The sequence below is a fragment of the Dioscorea cayenensis genome, chromosome 1 (assembly GCF_009730915.1).
Source record: "Dioscorea cayenensis subsp. rotundata cultivar TDr96_F1 chromosome 1, TDr96_F1_v2_PseudoChromosome.rev07_lg8_w22 25.fasta, whole genome shotgun sequence".
In the NCBI taxonomy this organism is placed as follows: Eukaryota; Viridiplantae; Streptophyta; class Magnoliopsida; order Dioscoreales; family Dioscoreaceae; genus Dioscorea; species Dioscorea cayenensis.
The window spans coordinates 4326798-4336803 of record NC_052471.1 but is presented as its reverse complement, the minus strand read 5'-3'; the positions used below and the strand labels follow the sequence as shown (position 1 = coordinate 4336803).

Sequence of the window (10006 nt, the reverse complement as noted above, 5' to 3'; positions counted from 1 at the left end):
ATTAATGTTATATAATTATAATATATTTTACTGTTATATGTATAGTAAAGGGTATATATGTAAATAACTCGATTTTTTTTTTTAACAACCAAAAAAAATACGTTGATAAAAATATTAAGAAGAAAACAAGTGTAAAAAAATATGTGCATTTTCAAGGAATAAAAATAGAAACATATTTAAATCTAAAGAGTAAATTAAAATGAAAACAATATATATAAAAAAAGAACATGAAATTAAAAAAAAAAAATTGAAGAAATTGAGGCAAAAAACATCAATCACATTCAACATTCCAAGCAGAAAAAATCAAAACTGAGGCTGTCTCAATGAATGAAATTTATCCACCAAAAAAGAAGAGAATGAAATCAGTGAATTAAAAGTCGTATCCCTGCTTCATTTCTCCCCTGCGATCACTTCCAATTGAACAAGAACATCAAAAACATCTACTCTTCGCCTCTTAAATAAATCGCGAGAGTGAAATATATGAGAATCATCGTTCCCATGCTTGATCTGCAGTAAAATGCAGATATAAAATCCATACTTAGCACAAACAAAGATTGTAAATTCAATTTACAAACAATCTCATTGTTCTGAAATGCATTAAGTTGAGAGTAACTAAGCAAAAGCACCATGATGAGGTTGGAAAAGTCAGGAACATAAATGATGCATTGCAATTAAATCCAGTAATGGAAAGCCATATCATGATTGACAGTGAAGAATTCAGTTAAAGTATTCAAGTTCATCTCAATTCTATGGACTAAATACTGTTGTTGTATTAGTGGATAAGTTCAATTTAGACTTACACAGTAGCCAAGAAGAGTAGGATTTTGTTCGGATGGATTGTGAAGCGATTAAATCTCCTGTGTCTGCCGTCTCCGGCTTCGGGCAGGCAAGGGCTGTTCAATGGAGTCATACCTTTGTTCAGCATTGATGGCTGTTTCAACAGCTCGAGCTGGGAAGGCACCACTATAAAAGAAGACCGATAGAAGACAATGTCCCGAGTTATATAAATCTCAGAATAATATTAGAAGAAAATATTTATACCATTAACCACAAGCTTCTTGATTGTTTCATCGGCTTCTTGCTCTTCACCATTCTGTCTCTCCATACGACACGAAAATTTTCGAGAGAGAACTCTCTGTAAACAGATAGATGGAAAGTGAGACCAAGAAATACTTTCGTAGCTAATGAAAAATATAATTTAAAGCAGAACACATACAGTCATCTTTGGACTTCCGGAACAGCATTTATCAGAGGGTTGTGTAGGGTTTTCGAGATCCAAAACAACATTCCCCATTTTATCCATGGCTGCAATTTATCTCTGCAATATCAGTTAAGGCGAAAAATATTTGATTGTAAGTAAAATCGAGTTCAATCGAACAAAAAGAGTACTCGATCATCAGTTAAACAATACACACTTTGCTCATTAGCATTTGCTTAATGGCGAACGACATGATTCCTTTTGTGCCATTAAGTGGATTCTTTCAGGATAATGAGTTTCTTATCTTTGTGGCCTATCTTTCCAACTTCTAATCAAGTGCCCACAACCATAAAGAGCGCAACAACCGGCCCCGGTTTGTGTTTATCATGTTCTATCCAAAGCTTCCACCAAATAAATGTACCAAAACTTCACTGGCTCAAAAAATTAAAATACCGACCCTTTGCTTTAGTCTTTGATCAAACGGCAAACACCATTTCAGAATAATGAGTTCCTTCAAGGTCTGACCCTCACTTCCATTCAAGTGCCTACATAAAAAAAGACAGTGATTTCTCATAATTCTGTGAAAACAACATCACAACAAGCTAGATATTGTGTTTATCATGTTTATCAAAAGCATCAACTAATTTGTATAAATTTTGCACTTATATACACTCTTACAAAGCTAACCATAACTTACATCTATGACATAATTTCCCATGGAAAATTACAAGAAACAAAAGTAACACATGCTTAAATGTCAATAAGCCTATATATACACATTGCTCTTGCCAGCATCAAAATCTCCCACATTTCAAAAGCTCCAATGAAAAGCCCACTTGATGCAATCAGCATCAACAAATTACTGTCATCATTCATCACCTCATTCTATCATATTGTTCCAAATAACCAAGATGAAGATGAAAGAAAACAAAAGGAAAGAAAAAAACCAAAGATAGAAACTTCATACTAGAATCACAACCATGCCATTAAAACCCACAAATTACAGCTCAAAGCATTAAATACTCCATGACTGGAAAATTCACGGAATGAATTGGATGAATTTAAAGTTCAAACATATGAATGAAACAAAAGATAGATAATGTGAGATTAGTTTAGCACTACTCACAGTTGGGCAAGGGCTGTAATGCCTTCAAACTCTTCCATCTTCCTCCATTCTTCTTGCGCAAATTTCAACCAAGAAAGTGAAAACAAATAGTTGGCAAAGATTGAATGAATTTTTTCTTTATTTAAACAAAAAGCCTAAAAATCACAACAATGGCATAAGAGCAACAACACCAAAGGACTGGCAAGAGAAAAAAAAAGGCCAAGTAAAATCCTCCACAATGCTTTCCTGGCCACAAAAAAAAATGAAAATTTTAAGCATTATTTGAAGAATTCATAGAAAAAATGAGCATAAAATAGAAAATTTAAGGGGAGTAAAACAATAACCTGATAACCACATCAGAGAAAAGATAAGTCTTTCTAGCCTTGAAAAGATTTTTAAGCCATTTTTTAACGAAGTTCACACACTTGAAAAAATAATCTGTAGAGGTGAAAAAGAAATGTTTCTTTTTTTCCAAACAAAACCAAATGAGATAAACAAAAAAACAAATGTTCCCCAAAAAAATTATATATATAAAAAAAACAACAGATCAAACAAATGTGTCCAAAAGGCATTCTATATCTTCACAATAAATCAAAAGTCCAACATAAAAACAATCAACACAAAAAAAAAAGGAAAAATTTCCGAAAAAAAAACTAAAAAGAAGGAAAAACGAGAGATTCGAGAACCACGAACCTGAGATTTGGAGCACTACCGCCTTCGCAGCATCAAAAGAACAATGTGGGCAGATTTTGACAGCAGGAAACCAATGGAAATCAAAGGGGGGAAAGAAAGGAACAGAATGAGTGAAGAGTGATCGAAGGAGACGTCGATGGTGAAGAATTACATGAAAAAAGGAAAAAAAATGATGTTAAATAAAAGGGAGAATGTCTTCCTCGAGATGGGGAAGTCTAAGGCGAAAAGCATGGATTATTTATTCGTGAATAAACTATAAAGAGAAGGATTGTTTTTTTTTTTATTTTATAATTATAGGGGTTATGTTGCAAATGCAACTTGAAATCTGTTTCATGTATCTTATATAAGTGATGAACTCAGTTTGACCGTATTATTATTATTATTATTATTATTATTATTATTATTATTATTATTATTATTATTTACCACCTACACTGTTTAAAACTTCCCAAACAACCCCTATAAGTTTTGAATACCCCAGACATCCCTTCTTTTATCATTTCACTTTTTTTTACTCCTTTTAGGTCGTTTGGACTAGGTCCATGTTGTGAAATTCCATCATTGCCCTTAAAAATGGTGGTAAAAAAACCGCCCAATCACATAAAGTCTAACATTTTATACATTTTTTTTTCTAAAACAAACTTTGGAAGATTTTTCACCATGTCATGTCCATGTTTCCGTTTAAAATTATACAGTTTTTTGTTTAAACAGAAATGTTTCCGTTTAAATTTATCAAGTTCATGTTTAAAATGTTGTCTCTGTTTAAATTTATCCAATTTCTATTTAAACATAAATGAATTTAGTAGATATTCGGATTCTACGATGTCAGATCCGCTCCACCCTCAAGGCCACTTTCGAAGGTTTAGTAGGCATTCTTTACTCGTTAGATCAATTTAAAGTTTTATCATGCATGCTCGGACAACGCTTTTGTAGGCGCTAACCATTTAAAAAACTCAATTCACTACCAGGAGTGCAGACATAATTGTAGATCTTGTAAAGAAATTGTCTCCAACTAAGCATAGAGGACAACTTATATTCGTTACATACGTTTCACTCTAAACTATCGCGATATTATTGTACATTTTTGCTAGTTATTTATGAAAATCGCTTTCCATAAATAAACACAAATTTAAATGAAACGATGATATTTAAATAGAAACATAGTTGTACAAGTTAATTATTGATTAATTATCCCAAATTCCGCTTAAATCTTATGTTTTTTCTCAGCCATCCTTATCATGTCCATGTTTTCTTTTAAAATTATACAGTTTTTTGTTTAAACAGAAATGTTTCCGTTTAAATTTATCAAGTTTTTGTTTAAAATGTTATGTCTTTGTTTAAATTTATCCAGTTTCTGTTTAAACAGAAATGAGTTTAGTAGATATTCGGATTCTACGAGCGTATCCGTTCCACCTCAACGCCACCTGAAGGTTTAGTATGCATTCCTTACTCGTTAGATCAATTTAAAGTTTTATCATTGCATGTCGGACAACGTTTTGTAGGCGCTAACCATTTAAAAAACTCAATTCACTTCCACGAGTGCAGACATAATTGTAGATCTTGTAAAGAAATTGTCTCCAACTAAGCATAGAGGACAACTTATATTCGTTACATACGTTTGCCACAAACTATCGCATATTATTGTACATTTTGCTCGTTATTTATGAAAATCGTTTCCATAAATAAACACAAATTTAAATGAAACGATGATATTTAAATAGAAACATAGTTGTACAAGTTAATTATTGATTAATTATCCCAAATTCCGCTTAAATCTTATGTTTTTTCTCAGCTATCCTTATCATGTTCATGTTTTCTTTTAAAACTATACAGTTTTTTGTTTAAACAGAAATGTTTCCGTTTAAATTTATCAAGTTTTTGTTTAAAATGTTATGTCTTTGTTTAAATTTATCCAGTTTCTGTTTAAACATAAATGATTTTAGTAGATATTCGGATTCTACGAGCGTATCCGTTCCACCTCAAGGCCACCTGAAGGTTTAGTAGGCCTTCCTTTCTCGTTAGATCATTTTGAAGTTTTGTCATTGCATGTCGGACAATGTTTTGTAGGCGTTAACCATTTAAAAATTTCACTTCACTTCCACGAGTGTGGACGCAATCGTAGATCTTGCAAAGAATACTTTACAAATCAAATGAAAAAGAAACCCACAGAATATCAAAACAAAAGGTAAACAATACAATATCTTCAACGGCGTCCACCTCGCCTCAATACCTTGGAGCGCAAACTAATGAAATACCGAAGAGTGGAGCTGGAGTTTTCCTTCGATGCAATGGTCCAATCCTATAGAAGATGTCCAGGCAACGACAACTTTTGAAAAGGAAAAGCTGAAGAGATGAAGAGAGAAAAAGGAAACCAGTGTCAATAATGGTGTTCTCTGGGGATTAACCAAGAAAAAAAACTGCTTCCTCTTGAAGAGGAAAAATTATTGCAGCAAAGGGCTTTATGGTCAAACCATGTCTCACTTGCCACAACTTCCCTATGCAAGGGATAATTTTGTCCAAAAATTCAAAACTAACTCCATTAAATGCTTGAGGGGTTTCAAATTCATTGCATTCAAAAGGAGGGGTTTTTTATGGATAATCAAATTTAGAGGGACAATTTGTACATATTGCAAATTTAGAGGGTGTTTTTGGCAATTTTCACTTATTATTATTATTAAATGTGTAGTGAAATTACATTGTTACCCATGTTTAAGAAAAATGATGATGTGATGACAATGACAAAAATAATGAGGTATAAGAGAATAATAGAAAAAAAATGTAATTTGGGATGTAATTAAGAAGAGCTAGGAGAACAAGAACAAAAAAGAAATTATACAAAAGAAACACATCAAAGAAAAAGAAGAAAAAATGATGATGATGACAATGACAATGATAACAATGGCGTTGAAGAAGAGGATATAACTAAGATGATGATGGGCGTTATTGTCTAGTAGGTTGATGTGTATCGCAAGTAACTTTGTTGCTAACTACTAATTTCTTGTACTTAGGGTTATTTAGGTATATATATATATATATATATATATATGTGAATTGTGGAAATAATAAGTAATGAAAACTAAAACTAACAAAACTAAGGCTCTTAGGTAATTAATTCAAATGCAATGCCTTCTAGGATTAAGGTTCACCCAATGATAGATAAAAGACTTCATATTGACTCTTTTTCAATTAAATTTAAATGCTTTGAAGGTAAAATATTTTAGGATATTCGATACTCACTATTTAATTTCAGAATATAGTGAGGTATCTAACTTAGAACAACTTACTTTCATGGTAATTGAATATAATCAGATCTTTATGTCATCCAGTAATCCTCAAGAAATCATATATAATCTAGGATTTCAAGTTCAATTCTAGGGTTTCCAACACCTTAGTTTACCTTTCAGTTCTTGCTTTAGTGTCTAAAATCATGCAAATATGAGGGGTTCAACTTATTCACAAGCATTAAGTACCATAAAATTGAGTTAAAAGCAAATAAAACATTAATACTAAAAATAGAAGTTAATACATCATCATTTATCTAAACATTGGGCTAATCTCAACCATTGAACAAAAGATTTATTCATTCATATTTGATTTATAAGACAAAAGGTTCATATTTATGGATCAAAACATGGAATGAATCAAAGAAAAAGAAAGAAGAAATTTTTGATTCTCCACGCATATTCTTGTAGATTGATGAATCTCTCCCTCGACCTTTATCCTCTTTCTCCTATTTGATAGTTTTTTACGATCCCAAGCCCTTTGAGAAATCGTATCCTTGATCTCGTATCCAAACATCCTTCAAAATCCTCTTTATTGGCCTTATATAGAGGAGGGTTAAATTAGGGTTGTGATGGGGACAAAGATCCACAACTATGTTAACTAGCACAGGAGAGTTGTGCTTTTTATAGGGTTTCAGTATTTTGAATTTTTGCACCACGATCCATGAGTGTGGTAGCTACCATAGGTCACCCGCATTTCGAATAAAAGTTGAACTCCACTTATCTGCATACAAAATGATAAAGAGTAGTAATTTGAACTAAAATGGTGAAATTTAATTAAAAACATGGGGAAATGTGCTTGATCAACAACGAAATGAAACCTCAATCTATTAAAATATACTACAAATTTAACACTTATCATAGGTCGGCAACTTTATGCCAATTTAGTGAGAAAATGGTCATACTCTTTTATAAAAAAAACTGTAAATAATGTAAGTGTCTGCACCAATGCCTAGCAGGTCAGCAGATATTTACTGTTAAGATTAACAAATGGTTGTGCTCTCTTATTAAAAATATAATAATACAAGTGTGGGGACCTATTGCCTAGCAAGTTGGTGATCTTCTACTAGTTTGGTGAGCGGATGATTATACTTTTTTGGGGAAAAAATATAAATAATGTAAATATGGGGTCTCACTAGCAGGTCGATGACCTTCTACGAATTTGATGGGGGTATAGTTATACTCTCTTGTGAAAAGAGTATTAGAAAAAAAAATGTAAGTATGGAGCGCCATAGCCTAGCATGTCGATGATCAGTTTAAATTTTTATATATTTGAACATATAAATCATATTCATGCAATACTTTACCATATAATTAGACCAATTAGATCACCTTGTTAAACCATTTTGCTACATTGTTAGATCCACTTTATTGTCATATTTATTGGTCATATCTCTTCCTTACTTTACAACATTGTTAGACCTATTAGTTTATATTCTTTTCATACTTTGCCACACTACTATACCACTTCACCTCATTGCTAGAACACTTTGCCACATTGCTAGCATGGATCTCATTATTGGAGATATTATTATATACATATATAGTACTGATGCCAATAATAGAGGTCGTAATGACACAAATGACGAGGTTGGAGTCATGGGATTTCGAGGAAATAGCAAAAGTTCATAAAGAAGTCACAGAGGAAGATGATGAAGTAAGGAAAGTGCGGTTACAAATGAAAAGGATTTACTAAAATCTCAAGGGTCAAAATGGTAGAGGACTGGAGATGGAGTATTTAGGGGTAGAGATAACCACATCCTTATAATGGATGTAGAATTTGACTCAGCAAAATGATGATAACATGGGAGGCATTTGAGGAGTGGTGAGGAAGAAAAGGAACAAAGAAATAGAAAGTAGAGATGGAGTAGCTAAAGGTAGAGATGAGCACATCCCTATCATGGATGTAGAAGTAGATATAGCGGAATGACGACAACATGGGAAGCGTCTGAGTAGCAATGACAAAGGAGAGGGACAAAGAAAAAGAAAGAAGAGATGGAGTAGGAAGAAAAAGATAGAAGATTTTGGAAAAGACTAGAGATGGAAGGTAGAGAGAGATTAAGGAGAGTTAGGACAGAAGCATGAGGAAGGAATGAGGAGAAAGATGTCATGGAAGGAGGTTGGAGAGGTTAGGGTTGTACATTTTCTTGTAGGGTTTAAAGATCCATGGTTAGATGAGGAAGAGACTATTACTAGTAAAAACTAAAAAGGAGAAAGATAGATAAGATTTGAGATGGGAAGAGTGGAGAAGATGAAGAGGCATTGAAAAACAAAGAAGGCAAAAAAAAGTGAGAGATAGCTCACGATGATATGGGCACCAACAAGATATCCACTTCATTCCGGAGAAGTATTTAGGAAAGTTATTATGTCTTACTTAATTGCTATAGTTTGTCACATTATTAGACCCACTATAAAATCACATGTATTAGTCATATTACTTCCTTGATTTGCTGCATTATTGGACCACTTTGCCATATTGTTAGACTCTTTCTATCATATTCCTCCTTTACTATGCCACACTGTTAGATCACTTTCACCACACTGCTAGATGACTTTGACACATTACTAGAAAAATTTGCCATGTTGCTAAATGCATTAAAGTATTGTAGACACTCATATTTCTCTTCATTCTTCTTCTTTATCTCATCATGGTTCTCTAACCCATAGAAGAAAAGTATAATTCTAACCTTTCCAAATTCTATGGCATCCCTTTCCTCCTGTTCTTCCTTTTCCTCCTCACTTCCTAAACCCTCTGTCTTCTTGTTATTTTAACTTATGCAAAAAGAACAAAGGTTGTTAATTAGTCCTACAACAAATACAAGATAAAAAGACAAAAAAGTGAATAGGAGTGATAATGAAATATTTGAATACAAGATTACAAAAATAAAGGAAATAAAGACAATAGAAAGAATAACATATTCAAGAAAAAGAAAGAGAAGAAGGAGAACAATAATAAATAAATAAATAAATAAATAAATAAATAAAACTGTGGGCTCCTTTTTTTTCTACTCGGCTTTTGATTATGGTTAGACCGGCTAAAAATAATGGATCACAAATCAAATTTTAATTTTTTATGACTTCAAGAGATTATGGGTTCATGACTTTAATTAAAGGCATGCCCTTAATGTTAATTACCTTGGACATTATCGCAGAAACCTCCGATTAAGAAATAAGTGTGAATAAGAAAACAAGTTGTGACAATCAATTTCATTCATTTCAATAACTATGAATTTATGGACTTTATTGAAAATACAAGGAATCTGAAATCATCTTGACTTATGAATTTGTGTCTCGGACATTCTGCATTTTTAGATTTGATTTTCATCTTGAACTTGATTTAAATTTCAAGTTATGAATCCTCTATGTTGATAAATCAACTTGATTTTGACATTCTATAAGCTTCAGCCTTTATGCTTGTGAAGCTCCCTTCGAGTCTTGACTTATGAAACTCTTTGGCATTTGACTTATGATGTCTTGAAACTACTGAGTTCAATTGTCGATTTATATGAATTTTCAAATCTTGACTATTTTATATTTTGAATATTGATGTGGCTGCTTTAGCTTTGAGTATGTTTTGTTATATACATATATATATATATATATATATATATATATATTTATCACATGTTGCTACATATGCCTCATCATCGTGTTGCATGCCTTGTTGTTGTCTTGTATGTCTCATTGCCGCCGTTGCCTCGAGATGGCATTTTTTTAATGCCATGGGAT

At 32.4% G+C, this 10006-nt stretch overlaps 1 protein-coding gene across 4 annotated transcripts; it reads right to left on the bottom strand.

The window, feature by feature from the left end:
- Nucleotides 1-261: 261 nt before the first annotated feature.
- LOC120279896 lies at nt 262-3175 on the bottom strand. Of its 4 annotated transcripts, none has more exons than XM_039286621.1 (7): nt 2997-3175; nt 2325-2549; nt 1416-1743; nt 1217-1318; nt 1042-1135; nt 801-963; nt 262-507 (listed from the first exon to the last, which is right to left on the bottom strand). In XM_039286621.1, exons 4-7 carry the CDS (start codon nt 1301-1303, stop codon nt 441-443), a joined length of 411 nt encoding a protein of 136 aa, XP_039142555.1. In that variant the 5' UTR covers nt 1304-1318; nt 1416-1743; nt 2325-2549; nt 2997-3175; the 3' UTR covers nt 262-440. The 4 variants fall into 4 exon arrangements, with proteins under 4 accessions (XP_039142555.1, XP_039142701.1, XP_039142781.1 ...); XM_039286767.1 differs by having other exon boundaries at nt 1656-1743; XM_039286847.1 differs by having other exon boundaries at nt 1217-1305; nt 1656-1743.
- Nucleotides 3176-10006: the final 6831 nt, after the last annotated feature.